Source organism: Topomyia yanbarensis, chromosome 2 (assembly GCF_030247195.1).
Source record: "Topomyia yanbarensis strain Yona2022 chromosome 2, ASM3024719v1, whole genome shotgun sequence".
NCBI classification, from domain to species: Eukaryota; Metazoa; Arthropoda; class Insecta; order Diptera; family Culicidae; genus Topomyia; species Topomyia yanbarensis.
Genome location: NC_080671.1, coordinates 214,508,303 through 214,528,050, shown reverse-complemented (window position 1 = coordinate 214,528,050; position 19,748 = coordinate 214,508,303). Strand labels below are relative to the sequence as shown.

General features: G+C 42.9%; 1 protein-coding gene across 17 annotated transcripts in view; it reads right to left on the bottom strand.

Annotated features, from left to right (window-relative positions):
* LOC131682870 (lysosomal-associated transmembrane protein 4B) overlaps positions 1-19,748 on the bottom strand; it is an 897,979-nt gene that overhangs the window by 181,910 nt on the left and 696,321 nt on the right. Inside the window, exon 7 of one of the 17 annotated variants that reach the window (XM_058964652.1) lies at positions 11,011-11,123. The exons of the other annotated variants lie outside the window; for them this stretch is intronic. Within the exon in view, the coding sequence (XP_058820635.1) occupies positions 11,026-11,123 (98 nt within the window). The 3' untranslated portion in view covers positions 11,011-11,025. Of the gene's footprint in view, positions 1-11,010; positions 11,124-19,748 lie in introns of those variants that run through there. 17 annotated transcript variants of the gene reach the window in all.

Sequence of the window (19,748 nt, the reverse complement as noted above, 5' to 3'; positions counted from 1 at the left end):
ATCAATTACCATCAATACACGTCGGATAAAAAATTATACCAAGTCGTTCCCGTTACACTATCGAGCGGAGCGAAACAAATCGATACATATGCGTTTTTGGACCCTGGATCTTCTTTAACACTATTGGATGAAACTATTGCAACAGAGCTAAATTTGGAAGGAAGATTGGAACCTCTCAATCTAAAATGGACACAAGACGTATCAAGAGAGGAATCACAAAGCCGAATCGTAAAACTACAAATAAAGGGAGCATCAAAAACAAGGTTCACACTAAACAACGTTAGAACGATAAGAAACTTATCTTTACCGATACAATTAGTAAATTATACGGCTCTTGCGAGACAATATGCCTATCTTCGTGATCTACCGATTAAAAATTATCATAACGCCAAACCATCGATTCTCATCGGATTGAATCAATCTCACTTACTAGTTGCGATGGAAAAAAGAATGGGTTCGGAAAACGAGCCAATTGCAATTAGAAGCAAACTGGGTTGGCTTATTTTTGGAAATATTAGTCTCATAGATGATACTAACCACATCATGGTCGTACAGCAAGACCAAGTCCTGCAAAATATGATGCAATCATATTTCTCCACCGAGGAGTTTGGTGTGAAAATTGTCGACAAATTACCTGTTTCGGAAGAAGAAACGAGAGCAAAACAACTTCTTGATCAAACAATGAAATATACTAATGGAAGGTACGAGGTTGGATTGCTTTGGAAGCAGGATAATTTCCAATTCCCGCCCAGCTATCGTAATGCAGAAAATAGGCTGCGAGCTTTGGAGAAAACGTTAGAAAAAAATCTCGACACGAAGGAATGGGTATGTGAAACCTTTAAAGACTACCTGAAGAAAGGATACATTCGAAAACTAAACAAGGAGGAAATTTTTACAACCACAGAGCGTGTTTATTACTTGCCACATTTCGTTATCGTCAATAACAACAAAGTACCTGCAAAAAGAAGGCTTGTATTTGACGCAGCGGCTAAAGTTCAAGGAGTGTCTCTCAACTCCGCCCTTCTTTCCGGACCAGATGCAACTACTTCTCTTTTCGGTATATTATTGCGATTCAGAGAAGGAAATATTGCAATAGCAGGTGACATCAAGGAGATGCTTTACCAAGGAGATAATACCGCAGTCGGCACCATTCAACAGCGGTTCTGGATAGACCGGATAAGAGTGCAATTAAAAAATATCAGAATGACCTGCCGACGATGCATAGAACGGCATTTAAAACCATTGCCTCCGTTGATGGCAGCGCTCCCTGATGCTCGAGTGCAACCATACGTTTACCCGTTCACCAACTCCGGCGTCGATTATTTTGAACCCTTCGAAGTTGCAAGAGGCAGATCTTCGGAGAAGAAATGGGGAGTGATCTTCGCTTGTTTTTCCACCAGAGCGGTTCACATCGAGATGACGGATAAATTAGACACGGATTCATTTTTGGTCTGTCTAAGAAACTTCCAAAACCGCAGAGGTAAAATTAGCCGCCTATACAGCGACAACGGCACAAATTTTGTCGGTGCCAACAGTGAAATGAAAGATTTAATAGACGAAATACACCGGATGATGGGGCGAGGCATTGCGGCGAAAATGAGAATTGAGTGGACATTCAATCCGCCCACTACATCCCATTTTGGAGGTGTGTGGGAAAGATTAATCAAAATTATAAAAGAATGCCTGCAGGAACTACTTCGGTCATTTAAAGCGAAGAAACCCCAACTAGAAACATTAAGATCCGCGTTCATACAGGCGAAGTTCTTCTTGAACTCAAGACCATTAACACACATCCCTATCCAAGAGTTCGAGGACGAAGTTTTGACCCCGTTTCACGCGCTAATTCATCGAGCGGGAGATTACGCACCACCATTGTCACTGGATAATACGGAGTTTAGTAACAAGCAATGGCAGCTTGTACAGAACGCTGGCAAACACTTTTGGGATCTTTGGAGGACAAAAAAGGTCGAGCCCATCAAAATCGATGATATCGTAGTTATCACAGACGATAATGTGCCGCCTGGAAGCTGGCTTAAAGGACGAGTCATTCAAGTGTTTCCTGCAAATGATGGACAAGTCCGATCAGTTCTTATAAGGACCAGTAAGGGTACTACGCTAAAAAGGCCAACTGTCAAGGTAGCTGTCTTAAACTTAGAACCAGACAACAACGGGAAACCAACACCTGTTGGAAAGGAATCAACAACGCAAACTTCGGTCATGGTTCATCAGGAGATAGCCACCATATCATCATGCATAGCCACCACATCATCCTGCACAACAATAACCGGTGATCATCAGGGGACAAACACTAGCCAAATACACAAGGAAGCAGCCGATAGGAAACGGAAGGCAATCGACAAAGGACTAGCGAATTGGGGGAAGAAGGAAAAAATCGATATGGAGCAAATCAAAAGGGCTGGCGAGCAGGTCCGTGCTGCTACGATAAAACCAAAAAAATAAAACGTATATCTTATGTCAACCCTCTCCAAGTGGTACAAGCAATTGTGACTGCCGCCGCAATACTATCGGTAACAAATGCCATCGATATCAGACCAATATCAAGCGATGGATTATTTTTCGTGCACTACGGGTCTTGCATTCTTAAGCGAAGAACCTGGCAAACGAACATAAGAACCGGAGTTAATCTGACGGAAGACGTGGATCTCATAAGAACTATCCACTATAATCTGACAACGGCAATCAAGGCGATGGACGATATCGTAGAGGATGCACTTCTCGACCAATTAACGACAACGATAGAACATTTTTGTGACGACGCCATCCTGGAGGTAGAACAACTGTCTCGAAGGAAAAGAAGTAAAGGTGTTTTTGGATTTCTGACAGACTTCTTGTTTGGAGGAAACGACGTCGAAGAAGAGATTGAAGCACTGCGTATACACGAGAACGAAAAGCTGCTCCAAGTGTCGGAGTCTTTGCTGAAAATAAACGCGAAGGCGTCAAAAATGGGTGAGCAATTGAGCGGAAGGTACTATAATCTACACAGAGAAGTTGACGTCCTTAAGAACAGTTATAATGAAGGTAGAGCGCAAATACTGAAGAGTCGTATGATGGAAGTTGCGATGTTAGGTCGAGAGGTAGTCGACGGAATATTAAACAAATATAGAAGAATTCACACCCGTCCACTAACGTCAGAAGAACTGGCGCAAACAATGAGCAACATCACAAATTCGTTGCCACAAGGTTATGCTATTCTCGATGATCCAGATTCAACACGTTACAAGATACAATCGGTGAACGATTCAATAATCATAGCGATGACGAGCGTTATCATAAGCAAAAGTCAATTCGAAATGTTCAAAATTTTCCCCATTCCGAATCCTTCAAACGGCTCAACAATCGCAACGAATCACACAGAGATCGCCATAAGTCACGATAAAGAATACTTCTACCCATCGAGCGAAATCGTGCGATTAAATGATACGTTAGTACGTGCGTCACCGCCGGAACTGTTTCAAACTCCAGATTGTGGAGCAGCATTATTACTACATACAGAGCCGTCTATTAAATGTGCAACGACACGCATTGCAAATCCATACAATCATCTAGTAAGATTATCGGATCCAAATATGATACTCTATTAAACGAGTGATCCGAAGGAGATAATCATACATTGTGACAACACGGTGATTTTTTATGGTCATATATAATGGTTCACTTTTATTTTTTTCTTCAATTTGTTTATTTGATAAGGCACGTATGCGTTAGCTTAAAGGTGCCATTTTTTCATTGTTTTACATTTTGAATTTCTTAAAACTAGGGGGTTACACATTTCAATATTATTTTGTTTTATATAATGAAACTAAAAAAAACTTTACAGCTAACTTATACATATAAAAGAGGGTATAATATAATATTCGTAAGATTTGGGGGACGGGTCATTTTGTGTGTTCTTTTTATAGTAATTCACTTTATGATTTTTAGAAGGGAGATTGTAGGAGAAACCAATTATTAACTAAGCGGAACATTTTACAAGCTTATTAACTAGAAATAACTAGAGAGAGTGGTTCAAGATTAGGGGAAATAATTAGGGCTATTTTAAAGTAGTGGTACTGTTGTGCATTTCTTAACGAGATTAAATATTGATCAACTAAAACTATAAGATAGGGGGGCACATAAGTTTTGGGAAGATATTCAAGGGGAGAAGGGAGTGAAGTCATACATCTGTGTATCAGAGACATGGGAGGAAGGGTGGACAAGGCTGAACGGGGGGGGGATATAAACTTTCAGTTTCCGGCATCAGGAATTAACGGCCAGGATTATAGATTCGAACGGATTGATCAACTAAAACTAGAAGATAGGGGGGCACATAAGTTTTGGGAAGATATTCAAGGGGAGAAGGGGGTGAAGTCATACATCTGTGTATCAGAGACATGGGAGAGAGGGTGGACAAGGCTGAACGGGGGGGGATATAAACTTTCAGTTTCCGGCATCAGGAATCAACGGCCAGGATTACAGATTCGAACGGATGCATCAAGTATTGGGACGCCGGGCGGTTTTCCTCGAGCCGGCAGGGGTTCCTCCAGACAATTTCGTAGTACGGCTCAGATACGGATCGGAAACACACCGCGTTGCGCGTGTGATGTTGTACTGTAGATCTCATTCGACAGATGTTTTGTCTCGTCTTGGAGTCGTATCAAACCATCGTTGGGGTACGGGAGGCGGAAGAGGGCAGTTCTGGGAATGATAAGAGAAAAGATAGGGGCATTTAAATTTGGATATTGATGGTCTTGAGGAACGTGTATATAAGGGACATGTAGAGAATATCGCGGCTTGCTAGTACATCTCGGACCGGGACATTGGGTGATCTTCCTCGGGCCCGAAGGGAATCGAATAGTTGAGATCTGGCAGAACAGTACTCGGCGCATGCCCAGACAACATGTTCGATTTCGTGATAACCGTTGCCACAAGCGCAGATACCGCTATCCACGAGCCCAATACGCCGGAGATGTGCGTCCAGCGTGTAGTGATTGGACATGAGCCGAGACATCACGCGAATGAAATCCCGACCCACATCCATCCCTCTGAACCAAGGTTTCGTCGATACCTTAGGGATTATCGAATGTAGCCACCTTCCCAGTTCACCATTGCTCCATGAAGTTTGCCAACTTTCGAGGGTTCTCTGATGAGTAATACTGAAAAATTCGCTGAAGCCAATTGGTCTTTCATATATGTCACCTTGTAAAGCGCCCGCCTTAGCTAAAGAGTCCGCTTCTTCATTACCTGGAATGGAGCAATGCGAGGGAACCCAATCTAAGGTAATCTTGTACGATCTTACAGACAAAGCACGCAGGCGCTCCCAGATTTTCCCCAGAAAATATGGAATGTGCTTTCTAGGTTTCATTGAACGGAGAGCCTCGATTGAGCTGAGGCTATCCGAGACAATAAAGTAATGATCGGTGGGCAAAGTATCAATGATCCCAAGGGTATACTGAAGAGGTCCCAAAATCGATTTTTCAGCGGAAGGACGCCCGCCAGCCCTTCTAAACTCATCGTATGTGTCGAGTGCATGCAACCCAAAGCAATACGCAAACAACAATATTGGATTCGCTCTAGTTTGATGCAATGTATGTTCGCAGCGGAGCGGAAACAGAAACTCCCGTACTCCATCACCGACAATATTGTTGTTTGGTACAGCCTGATCAGATCTCCTGGGTGGGCACCCCACCATGTTCCGGTTATTGTACGGAGAAAGTTGATCCTTTGCTGGCACTTCTGTTTCAGATACCTAATGTGACAACCCCAGGTTCCTTTAGAGTCGAACCAGACCCCGAGATATTTGAAAGTTGAAACCTGAGCAATAGTTTGACCCATTAATTGAAGCTGTAGTTGCGCTGGTTCACGCTTCCTTGAAAATACGACTAGCTCAGTTTTCTCCGTGGAGAACTCGATACCTAGCTGGAGGGCACAAGCAGACAAATTGTCCAAGGTATCTTGCAATGGTCCTTGCAGATCGACGGCTTTGGGACCTGTAATAGAGACCACACCGTCATCTGCAAGCTGCCTTAGCGTGCAGGAATTGACAAGACATTCGTCAATGTCATTCACGTAAAAGTTATAGAGAAGGGGGCTTAGACATGAGCCCTGGGGAAGACCCATGTAGCTAATTCGTGATGTCGATAAATCACCATGCGAAAAATGCATATGTTTTTCAGACAGCAAGTTTAGCAAAAAGTTGTTTAGAGTCGGTGAAAGATCATGCTGGTACAGCTTCTCAGAAAGAATTGTGATAGAAACTGAATTAAAAGCCCCCTTTATATCTAGGAAAACTGATGCCATCTGCTCTTTGCTAGCATAAGCCATTTGAATTTCTGTTGAGAGCAACGCAAGACAATCGTTCGTCCCTTTGCCTTTGCGGAAACCAAATTGTGTATCTGACAGTAAGCCATTTGCTTCAACCCAATTATCGAGGCGAAACAAGATCATTTTCTCGGATACAGGACAGCATCGCAATCGGTCGATACGAGTTGTGGTCGGAGGCTGGTTTTCCTGGTTTTTGAATGGCGATGACCTTCACTTGCCTCCAGTCATGAGGGACAATATTACCCTCAAGAAACTTATTAAATAAATTCAACAAGCGTCTCTTGGCAGAGTCTGGTAGATTCTTTAACAAGTTAAATTTGATTCTGTCTGGCCCTGGGGCTTTATTGTTACATGATAAGAGAGAAAGTGAGAACTCCACCATCGAAAACGGTGTTTCGTTCGCGTTATTGTGAGGGGACGCGGTGCGGTAGATCTTCTGTGCCGGGGCGGAATCCGGACAAACCTTCTTGGCAAAATCGAATATCCAACGGTTTGAATATTCCACGCTCGCATTTGCACTGTTTCGGTTTCGTAAGCGCCGGGCCGTACTCCAAAGAGTGTTCATCGATGTTTCTCTCGTTAGTCCGTCGACGAACCGGCGCCAGTAGCTACGTTTTTTGGCTTTCATCAAACTCTTCATGCGCGTTTCCGCCATCGCGTACTGTCGGTAGCTAACTGGCAGCCCGTCGTCCCGGAAGGTCTTATACGCAGCGGTCTTCTCCGCGTACACGTCTGAGCACTCTTTGTCCCACCATGGATTGGGAGGACGCCCGCGTGAGCTCGCGTCTGGTACGCGTTTAGTCTGAGCTTGAATCGCGGTATCGAGAATCAAGCCAGCCAGGAACCCGTACTCTTGCTCCGGAGGAAGCTCTTGAGTGCACTCGATTTTGTCGGATATCGCGGACGCGTAGTTCTTCCAATCAATATTTCGTGTGAGGTCATACGAAACATTGATTGTATTCGGTGGCCCTGAACTGTTAGCAATATTAATTACGCGGGGAGGAGTTCCGCAATATCGCAAAGCCGTCGGTGGCTAACTGAGGCTCTAGGGGGGATGTAGGTGGAAGCAATGCAAAGGTCTTTGCCTTTAATTCTGGTTTGGCAAGCGACAACCTCAATGCCTGGTGTCGAGGGGAGGTCGATCCGATTGAAAGAATAGTCCTTTTTGATCCCCAAAAGTACTCCTCCGTAAGAGTCTTCTCGATCCAAGCGAATAATATTAAAATCGTGGAAGTGTAGGGTTATTTCTGAAGTGAGCCATGTCTCGCATAGGGCAAATGCAACGCATTTCAAATTATTTAGTAAGATTTTAAACGAATCGATTTTCGGGATAATGCTTCTGCAATTCCACTGTAGAACAGTGATTAAATCCTTGACCTCGTTCGATGAATTAGCCATCGAAGGATACAATCGCTGAAAGAAGGGGCCATTTCGCAGTGAACTGCATCAAAAATGTTTTTACTGCGGGGAGAAAGCTTATCAAGATACTTTTAAGGGGGTCAGAAATGTTTAACGCTGTAAGAATACGGTCCACAATGTCAGAGAAATTTATTAACCCAGCACTGTTTTCTTTCTCTGGCTGAGATATGGGAACACTTGGGGTTTTTGATGTTCCTGGAAGTGCTGGGAACTCCTTTTCTGAGCTCAGGTTACTGAGACCGGGAGCGACTTGCTTCGGTTTTGCATCAGTACTTCCTTGAGTAGTTATTTTACGGGGACCATGAAGAGACACCTTCTGGCCTTTACGACGAAGCTTGGAAGAGGAAATGTTCTTCCTTTTTCTACTACTTCTAGGCACAGCAGAAGATGTTCCCTCCTGGGGTTCATCACAGTCGCCTTCGTCAGTAGACAAGTTGGTATAGATGTTCGTAGAGACAGGTGGCGTAGCTATCTTAAGCATTTCTGCAAAAGATCGCATAGAGCGTCCCTGAAGGGAACGCTTAAGATTTTCCTCGCACTGTTTGTACGCGGGACATGAAGGGAGATCATGTGGGTTTCCCCCACAGTAGAGACACTTTTCGATATCTCTACCACAGGAATCATCCGCATGATTCCCACCGCATTTCCCACAGCGGGCTTTATTGCCACAATGGGAGGCTGTGTGTCCCAATTGTTTGCAATTAGTACAGTTCATGACCCGCGGCACAAATAGGCGAACAGGTAGACGAACCTTGTCAAAGAGGAGGTAGTTGGGCAGGGCAGAGCCGGCGAAGGTCACCCGATAAGAGTCTGAGTTGACGTATATTTTCTTGCCGTCAGCTGCGACTGATGCTGAATGCAAACGTTTGCATTCCAGTATCTTCACTGGCTTAAGCATGGGGTCTTTGAAACAGCCAGTCCCATATTTTAGCAGGTCCTCGCAATTCAGACTCGAATCGGAAACGACCCCACTGACTTCAACCCTGCTAGCTGGAATATACACCCTGTACTCCTTCGTAAAGGGCTCGTAGCCAGTAATATCGTTTGCCTGAGCTGAACTGTTAACCACCACCCGAAGCTTATCAGGGCGAATTTTCGATATTTCTGTCACGGCCGAAGACCGATCCGTCAGAACTCGAGAAATCTGCAACAGATTCAAACACTTTTTTTCTTTGGTCTGAAAGAAGATCACAAATGGCCCGGTGGCCGAGCTCGGATATACCTTGAGCCGGGGAGCCGATTTTATTTCGACGTCCATCTCACCTTGAGATGAACCGCCGTCAGGGGAAGTCATTTTTGCACGGGCCTATTGCCCAGTGCACGTTATTAAGACAACCAAGAAGGGGAAACGAAAACTAATATTTAGCTTGTGTAGGTAACGGTATCCAGACGGCTTACTAGAAGAACACTGCTTCACTTCACTGACCGGCTAACGGTACTCGAAACAGAAACACAAAAGAAGGGAAAAAATACTGAAACCTCAACTAGGCGCAGAGTGTGCAAATAACCTTGAACGCGGATTAACACTATTTGTCGCTATAGAGTGTACGGACCGATGACAAAAGACTTCTATCTCGACTGAGTGCTCGATAACGAATGTGGGTTTACTTTTAGTCCATTAACTCATCAGTTAATTATACTGAGCTGAGAATAAGTACGTACTATTTGGAAACGGGGGGTGTTTGATTCGTGCATCATTAATATCGTTTAGGAACGCAGCATTTACTCGAACGAGGTGGAAAATTTCAAGCTACGGGATCACAATATGCTTAAGGACGATTTATAAATTCTGCCACGCTATTAGGAGGAAGAGATATGACTAATTGTGACATAAATGGGAGGGGAGCACGTCATGTGCTTTGACGCAATCGGCCGTTTTACGCACGATTGCGCCATGTATATAGGAAATTCCATGGAACATGAACACTTTTGCAAGTAGCGGTATTAATGTGCTAATACAAAATGAAGGAAAAACTAAAATCATTTGATTCGTATTAGACCAAGGATAAAAATAACGTGGTAATATGACAGAGACTTAGTTAGTGTTGGGTAATCTTTGCGTGACATAATTTATGAATGTTCCACAATACCACTTTTAAACTCATTGTTTGCGGTCCATTTTACATTGTCGACATCACTCCCGACAGCCGGCTGTTCGGAGTTCAAGTTGTTTTCGATGAAACAATTTCGATAGACGATTACCCAGAGTTTAAACGCCTAGAACATTTACGTATCCTTCAGTCAATAAACTATTCAAACATCTTATGCACGAAAGTATATTCTCAGTCGCATCGCTTGCTTGAAGCGAATCCTGACTAACAACCCACCCACTACCCAATCCGTGGTACTTATGGGAGTGTCACTGAGTCGGGGCCTTCCGTTAAGTAAGTACCACATCAACACTTCCTTTCTCATCCCAAGTTACGGTAAAGATGGTCGTGGCCCGCAATGGTGGCTCTCAGGCGAAATTCTCGCTTGGACTGGATCAATTGTTATTCCCAAACAATGCTACTCAAGTAGTCTGGCTGGAAATGAGAGTCATCAGTCTGCAATCTACGAAGTATACCGTGCTTACGCAACGCAACGCATTGTGACAACACGGTGATTTCCCCGCCGTATAAGGCAGCTATAGTGACTCTACAACCAGACTGCCGGATGTTAACTCAAAATAAAACAATTTACGCTACACTGAATGGAGAGAGCAGGAAGACCTGCCTAAGTCAAGATTTCAACTAAATTACTACATCTCAGAAGAAACTTCGAACACATCAACAAACGTCACCAGCGAGCCGAAACCAGCGAACCCGTATGACAACGAAATATTTACAATTATCAACGACTCGGAGCCCTTTCATAGGAATCATTCGCACTACTGGATAGGATCCATATCACTGATTATGCTGATCTTCGGGTTGTACGTATTTTATCGTTATCGAAAGTGCCAGAAACCTAGACGAAGGACAAAAGCGACGTTGGATGGCGACATAGAATTACATCCTTTACCGAATTAATTACTTTCTTATTAACGTTTCAAAGATTTTCTTCCATTTAATTCCACTATGTTTTGTACTTTCTTATTGTAAATCAATTAGTAGATTTACGAGGGCCGGAATGTAACGAACACGATCGTTACGATTTGTTTAATTTAATTTCAAGTAATTTTCTTTCGTCTCCTGGTATAAACCTCCACAATAGCAAGCATATTTAATTTCAAATAGAACCCTATGGAGATAAGATTACTTACCGCGTCAGCAGAATCAGGGTTAAAAGTCATAAATGCATTTTTTAGTTTTCTCTATTCCTATTCCTGGAACATGAGCGGCATAGATTAGGACGAAAGGCATTGTTTGCACTTTCTGCTTTAGGCAATTTTGAGGTGCCGTCTAGACGGAAGAAAGATAAGGAAATAAATAGCAATAGCACAGGTCTCCTAAATAAACTTTGTAATTGCCGCGTCATACATATATCTAGAAAGCTAGGGATTTTGTCTCTCTCTGTTACATGAACCAACCTTATTAGTTATTAAGAAAATTTGTATATAAATTTTATTTTTTTTTAATATAATACACAGTCCAATTGTAACAGTGGAAGGTACTAGTTGTGTTGTCCGAAATCCGGAATAATTGTTAAATCCAAAAAGTAGAAGCAGGTTGTATCTATCCGAAAGGCCGTAATATCACCATTAATTCAATAGGATCCTTTCGTTCTCATCGGCAAACCCACGCCTTTTCCGAAGGAAATCCGATTTGAATTAATCTTATAACGACGTAGCCCGGCCAGCTACAACTGTGATTGAATAGCGCTCCGCCTTCCCTCAGCTTTCCTCTTACAGGGTGACTAGTAGGCGATTTCGCTTTATATTGCACGTCGACGTTTGCTTCGCAGGCGTCCGCAACAATTTCTGCAAGGAAATCAGTGAATGTCCTCAGTGTAACTTCCTTTTTACTGCGTTTGAAACGGACCCACTCGCGTTTGTCGACATCTGGAAGCTTGTCAACTAAATCTTGGATGAGTAGCGGATTTATCAAGTGTTGTGAAAGGTCCGCCGCTTCAATGTGTTCGCACAGCTGTTCCACCACATTGCCAAAGGGTATATAGCTGGCCAATTTTTCAGCTTTGGGTGATTTCAATCTGCGAACTTTCTCCAAGTGACTTTGGAGCAACTGTTCTGGTCGACCATACAGTTGACGGAGTTTTGCAATAACTCTCGGAACTGATTTCGGAAGCAGCAACTGTCCACGAACTAACTCAAGAGCTGGACCTTTTAAGCTTTCCTGCAAACGAACCAAGTTCTCGACGTCGGAAAACCCGCATGCTTCATTCGATGCTTGATAAGCTCCATAGAACAACGGCCATTCTTCCGGTGTGCCGGTAAACGTGGGTAGTTTTCGTGTTATTCCATTCCTAGCAGCCATCTGCGATTTGGTTGGCCCAGATTTTTTCTGCTCTTTGACGTTATCTTTTCTAACCGATTCGCAGTTAACTTTTCTAACCGATTCGCCCAGATCATTACTGGATTCGCTGTCGGTAATCTTTTCATCTTCACTCTGTAACTGCTCTTCTTCATCTTCGTCATCATCCGACTCGTTAGTCTTGGGGAGAAACTTCACGTTCCCTTTGGTGAGCTGACCGACTGCACCTTTCACTTCGTCCAACTCTTCGTCTAGACCTTTCATTGCTTTTTGGAATGACAGTTGCATTGCTTTCATTCTATCCACATGCTCTTGTTTTTCCCGTAGACGTTCCTCTTGAAGATATTTCTGATCTTCTTCTTCCTTCTCACGCAGCTGTTTCTCGAGCAAACTTCTCTTTTTCTCGAGAGAGCGTTTGAACGCTCTTTCCTTCTGCTTTAATGCCCATTCGGCTAGAAGTTCTTGCTCCATCTGCTTCTGTTTTTCCTCCATGGCCTGCATTCTTTGCTCCACGGTGAGAACGTTTGAACGATCTGACTTTACGCTAGACCGATCAGAATCATCCGCGTTCTTCTTCAAACGACCCGTTTTCTTCGGTTCCTTGTTCTTCTGGAACTCTTGCGCCGCTTCTTGACAAGCGGTCTCTGAACAGAACCACTTCTTCTCTTTTCGTACAGCTGCTGTTACTCCGACGCATCGAAAATGATGCCAGCTGTTGCAGCCTTCACAGCCAACCATTCCCTCATTCTCCACGGATATTTGTCCACACGTATCACAAGGGGTTTGTGTTAAATCTAGTTCAGCCATGGTGTTTTGAGTTCAGGGTTCAATCCGAAGCAATCACTTATTTTTGAGAATGTTCGGATCGATTTTTTTTCCAAATTTCTGTAGCAGCCACTTACGTGCAGCTCAAACTGTAAATATATTTCACGATTAATATTTTCAAACATCAGTCTCCTACCCGACTAAACTTACAATAAGTGGTTTAACCCTGCTCTTGCACACCCTTGACGGACTACAGATCTAGTCTTTCACTGCGGTGCTGTTTTGTCCGAACCTTCAAAAGCTTCTATCTATTTTTAGGTTAGAATCACGGTGCTGCAGGTAAGTATTATTGTAAATGCCTTATTTTTAATTAATCGAATAGGAATTCATTTAAATTTTACTCACAGTGCTCTGAATATCTTAATTTATTTATTTATTTATTTATTTATTTGGGAGCAGGGAAAAGCCCGCTGGAGCTGAATTTAGCTTTAACTCTCTCTCCAGCAGGCATAAAACCTCCTCATCTTTTATATCAACAGATAACAAATATCCAAATGATACAATTCAACACTTATAACTACAATTAAAGCTAACAGCAAATCTTAATTACTATGAACTATTACTAGACTACAGCTAATAAGATAATGAGCTCAAAAACGATTTTTTGATGGCATTACGGGACAAATGAAAGTCGAAGTCGTTGGAACAGCGATTGAAAAGACGGCACATACTGACGAAAGGTCCGTTATAGCCATAATTTGTTCTGGCTAACGGAATGCGAAAGAAAGGATGGGTTCGAAGACTACGACGATGAATGTCTATGTCCAAAAGTAGCAGAAGTTCAGAGCAGTCGATTCGAGATTGCAGTAATTCGGCGATGAAAACTGCTTTCGAAACATCTCGGCGTACAGACAGGAGATCGAGATCAATAAGCTTACAACGATCTATGTAGCTCGGTAGGTGCAGTGGGTCCCTCCATGGGAGTCTACGAAGTGCGAAACGAACGAATTTGCGCTGAATGGCTTCGATGCGTTGAATATCATTATGGTAATAAGGTGCCCAGACTACATTGCCATATTCGAGTGTAGAACGGACTAAAGCACAATAGAGTGCTTTTAAACAATGTATGTCGGTACTCTAAACTCTAAAAATGAATCCTAGCAGCTTGGAGGCCTTAGAAATAGTGTACTCAATATGGTGTTTGAAGTTTAGTTTGGGATCTAAGTAGACTCCCAAATCTTTAACATATGATTCCCGTCTGAGAACGGTTTGTGAGATATTGTAGTCGAAATTAACTATCGAGTGTTTGCGAGTAAAGGATATAACCGAACATTTGGAGGCATTTAACATCATCCTATTGGAATAGCACCAATTGGTGAATACATCCAACTGGGATTGCAAGAATTCTGCGTCTTTGGCATTCCTGATAAGGTGAAATAGTTTAAAGTCATCGGCAAATGATAGTTTCTTGCACTTAAGCAAATGGTTTAGGTCGTTTAAATAGAGCAAGAATAGGAATGGTCCGAGATGACTACCCTGAGGAACTCCGGAGCTGATGGCAAATGGTGGAGTCGTGCAGTCGCCAATTTTCACTGCCATTTCACGTTCGGTTAGATACGAGTGGAGCCAGTCCAGGAAGGAGCCATTAAATCCAAGTCTGCTTAATTTGGAAACTGTTATCTGATGATTAATTTTGTCGAATGCCGCGGAGAAGTCGGTGTATATGGCATCTACCTGCAGTCTTGCTTGCAAGCATTGACTTATGAAAGATGTGTAAGATACCAAGTTTGTGGTAGTTGACCGTTTAATCATGAAGCCGTGTTGAGTCTCGGATATGTAGTTAGAGCAGTTATGAGTGATGAAATCGAGCACAATCAGTTCGAATAACTTAGACACTGCACATAATGCAGCTATTCCGCGATAATTCGAAATTTCGCTTTTGTTCCCTTTTTTGAACACTGGGAAAATGTATGATTTTTTCCATAAGTCGGGAAACATTCCTGATGACAGAGAGCTATTGAACAGCATTGATAATGGAAGCTGGAGACTATCAGAGCATTTTTTTAGTACGATAGATGGAATTCCATCGGGCCCTGGACTGGACGATGACTTCAGCTTAGAAAATGCTCTGCTGACTGTAGCGGGTGTAATAATAGGGTGAGAGCCGATTGGAGAACGTAGAGGAACGACGTTAGCAGCTTCGGAGATTTGATTATCAGTTAAGATTTCTTCAGAAAAAACGCTACTGAAATGTTGGCGGAAGAGGTTACATATTTCGGTAGGAGATGATGCTTGAACCCCGTCAAGTGACATATAAGATGGTAAACCGACTTCCTTCCTCTGGTCATTGACATGATTCCAGAAGCTTTTAGGGTTGGTTCTGAGTTTGTTCTGAATACGTTGGTTATAGGAATAGTAAAGAGCCTTATTCAATCGTTTATAGCGGTTATTGAGATATAAGTAATGAGATCTAAGGTGGAGTGAGGGTCTCTTCGTTAGTTTTCTTAATGCGGAACGTTTAGCGCATTTGTAGCGTTTCAAAGTGGAGTTAGACCAAGGTGGGTAGATTGGTTCACGGCATAGCTTCTTTGGTATGAATTTATCAATAGCATATGCTACAACATGAGTCCATGACATAGCAGCAGAATTGCACTCACGATTGGATAACAGCGCGTTCCAGTCAAAATTTGAATGAAATTGATTCATTGCCGCAAAGTTTCCGTTTTTAAAGTCATAGAATACAGCTTCAGCGGTGTTTTTAAAAATAACTGGTGAGCAATTGTGAATAGTTATTCGAAGTGGAGGATGATGGCGACAAGTTTTTACAAGCGTATCTGCAACATCTACTGTAAGTAAACCGGAAAGATCTTGACTGGAAAAACAGAGGTCAAGCAAACGATTGTTGCTGTTGAAATTATCGTTCAACTGAACTAAACCGGCAGTATTATAGTCGTCCAGAAGTCTCAGAATATTTGAAGTTTTTGTAGAATAAGGAGCATCTGGGTACAGGTAGTTAGATGAGCAGCGGATCCATTTAATACCGGGAAGATTGAAATCGCCTTATACAATGATTTTATCATTCAAAGCCATTCGATCCGTTATCAATGACAGTGAGTTCAAATGTTGGTCGATTAAGCCATAATCAGACACACGATCGGGCGGAAAATAGAGAACGCAAACGTAAAGTGTATAATTTGAGAGCGTGAGAGCAATCCAAACTTGTTCGACACTGGCACAATCTGGGAGAGGTACGAGATGCGATTTGTATTCGGAACGGCAAGCTATTACAACTCCCCCCCTCGCTCTTCTTAGAACTATTTTGTTCGTTTCTATCCTGTCTATATACTGTATAAGAGCTACCAAAAATTTGCCTCGATAGAGTGTTGTCGTTCAGCCAGGTTTCGGTAAATATATACAGATCATAGGCGCCGTCGGAGCACGCAAGACGATACTGATCGAGCGAACTATTTAAACCTCCGATATTCTGATAAAACAAATTTATACTAGAGTTGTTTGAAATTGCCGTGTTGTCTGGTAAAAAGTTTGCCCTTGCGTTGCGGGACGGGGAGAGAATTGACGGTACGGTTGGGGTGCTCTTGTAAACGAGAGTGGGGATTGAGTGTTGCTGTTGGGGATCTCTTGTAAGCGGGGTGGCAAGAAGCGGGACGAACTCGGTCTGCGTTGCGTGTTTTGTTTTGGGCCGGGTGGTGCAAGCTGCTGTTTGGGATTGTAGTCTAAAAAAGGAGCGATTGTTACTCCGTTGGGCCAAAAGTCTTGTTTAGTAATTGACTCTTCAAATTCAGAAGGAACATTCAATTTGAATGAGATGAAAGATAGGGGACGATCTTGGTTTGGGCGCACTAACTTCAAGCACTGAATACGGTTACGGATACATTTGATGCGGGCTTGTACGTATGTAACAATATTTTCTTCTTTTTCGCTTGGCAAAAATCTAGTAAGATAGTACCAATTACCTTCGTAAGAGGCGACTGGTACATGCTGAGTGGTGGGGGCTACCAGAAGGGGTGTGATTTGATTGGCTTGGTTATCCTGACTGTCGTTACTATAGCCGTGTGATCCAGCAGGGCGAGGTACACGGAACTGATTGGGGCCAACGTATGGTATATTAGAGATAACATTGACTTGCCTGGCGGAGTTGTTTTGATTGATAAGCGGCGGGTTCCTTAATGTGTTCGTATCGACTAGCGTCGAATGGATGTAACGTGATGCAGCATGAGTTAAAGTAGTGGGTTGTGCAGTAGATGTAGATGACGAGGCAATACCAGATGATGAATGATTTTGTAGGGCGTTACAGAATGCGTTTGCGTTGGCGGAGCTGGTGGTAGTAGCAGTGACGAGTGGCGGTGGCAGTACAGATAGGCAGGCAGTGGCGGTAGGGGCTGGCGGGCGAGCTGATGCAGTACGTGGGGGCAGTGGAGCAAAGGTGATGTTGGTGGTGATCGTATTCAGCGCCGATGGAGTGGCATGTTGAGCATTAGTGGCGATCGGGTCAACGACGGTAGTTGTAGTTTCAGTTTCGGTTGGTTCGAAGTCAGTTGTAATGGTATTAGTGGGTGCTGGGTTGAAATGTGAACTGGCAGCAGCAGTCGGTGCCGCGGCGGTGGAGTCGAAGAAGTCCATTCGGCTGTGAACGGATGGAGCAGAGGCATACGGTAGACCGCAGGTGGTACTGTTGTTAAGTTGATCGTTTGTGATTATGCCGTCGGAGTTTGAAGAGCCGGGTAGCAGATTCGTGTGACTATTCGAATCTGAAACGGAGGAAGCTATAATGTTTGTGGCAGAAGGACTGGATATAGGAACGTCGACTCTCGGTATTTTATCAGGTTGCGACAGGGATGGTCTGGAAGTACTGCTTGTGCGAGGCCGTTTATTGTTGTCGTCAATTAACGATTCGTAGAGGTTGCTAATGTTGAATTGCAAATCGTCGAGAAACTCAAGGAATGGGGCGCCATCGTTGCTGATTTTATCCGCGTTATTGCGAAGTCCGGAATGACAGCTTGGTTTCGTACATTGTTGAGAATACATACGACAGATAATCTGCATGGTATCCGACAAACCACCAATCAGTTTTAAAGCAGTGTTCGTGCGTTGTAGAATTAGATTCATAGTATCATTGGACGAATTGTTCCGGTTGGATTGGACTCGGCACTGGGGGCAAAGCCAACAAACACCAGGAGCATCTCGAATTGACTTGACGAGAGAGCTATTTAAATTGGCGCATTTGAGGTGGAGGCCTTTAGAGCAGAGTTCGCATAAAATTTTGCCAATTCGCGATCCTGATCCACCAAAACAAGTATCGGCATCGCATTTGCTTCTTGTCATGTTGTCGGCGAGATGAAGCGATGACAGAAGCGTGAGTGCCTGTGGGTGCTTGCCGATCGTTGATGCGGTGAGTGTCGTAGAGCGAACAATGGCTTCTGATGTTAATTTGCAAAAAACTTTTTGCGATTGTAGGCACTAATTATGAAGCGTATTCCAGAAGTGAATAACTTAGAGAAGACGATCAAGAATCTTTCACTAAACAAAGTCCAAACTATTGAACAGTCGGTAGTATTTCACTGGTAATTGATCGAAGTTTGAAGCGCGGAAAAAAACACTTGTAATGACTGGCTATACACTGAACCAAAAAAACTTCTGAAATATTTCACACTTTTCTATCCGTCATACTTTCCTTCTAAACAATCCGAAATTATAATCTTCCACCACCTGTCGTCTATATTTTATTTATTTTCTATCTTTTCTTCACCTTCGTTTTCCAACATTACTGTCGTTGCTCATGTCAATCAAAGTAGACCGAGGGAAACCCCACTTGTGTTTATCCACTACCCAGCGGTGTTAACAGTTATCATATAATAACTGTCATCTCTTCCAAACAACTTAACCCTCTGCTGCCAACCCCGTGGTTTGGCGGGGTTAACGAGAATCATTGTAAAATGTCCAATACACGATTTTATGTTGTTACCTCCACTAAAACCACTTCAAAACACTCCCACCTGTCATACAAGTACATTGTCTGCTTGTTGAAATCATAACCAGGAAAATTTCGCTGAGCCCAATGAATCGAACTTAATGCGTAAAATTTAGCCATTTGAATGAGATAGGGGAGCCCGGGGCTAGTTGGCGGTTGGGGTAAGTTGGCGGAACCCCCTTTTCTCCGTTTCTATTACACATAAAGCGCTGTCACTCGTTGTGTATCTCAAGTAATGTGAAACGCATTATCCAATGTGTTTTTGTTGCGAAACATTATGTTTTGTAGAAGCTGTGGGCGATATTGTGTTTTTGAGCATACTTTGTAAATTTTCTTAATTTTAAACATTTTGTGTTATTTAAGTCTATTCCCCGAACGATTATATTTTTCGATAGTACGTGAAAAGAGCTTTCAGCGTCTACATATATTTTATACCTATTCATACCCAAAAGTAATTTTTTAAATTCTTTTTTATATAGTATGCGGTTGGGGTAAGTTGGCGGTAACGCACACGGGGCAAGTTGGCGGTACTATTTGTAATGCGAAAATAGTCACCATATATTTTTATTTCTGAAATTCACTCCACAGTAAGAGAAACTTTTTCTTGTGTCTCTCGTCAATGCAGGGGACAATTATTTCAGCTAATCGCCTGAAGAATTCGAAAAAATTTGCTTTTGAATATGGAGTACACGTCGAAGTCAAAATGACGGGGTATTGAGACTGAAATATAATGAAAAGTATCGAATACTATACAGTTTTATTGAAATGACAATCGGCACATTTCATATGGACCACTTATGTAATTGTATTTTCATCGGATTGCTTATTTTCTGGCAGTCCGC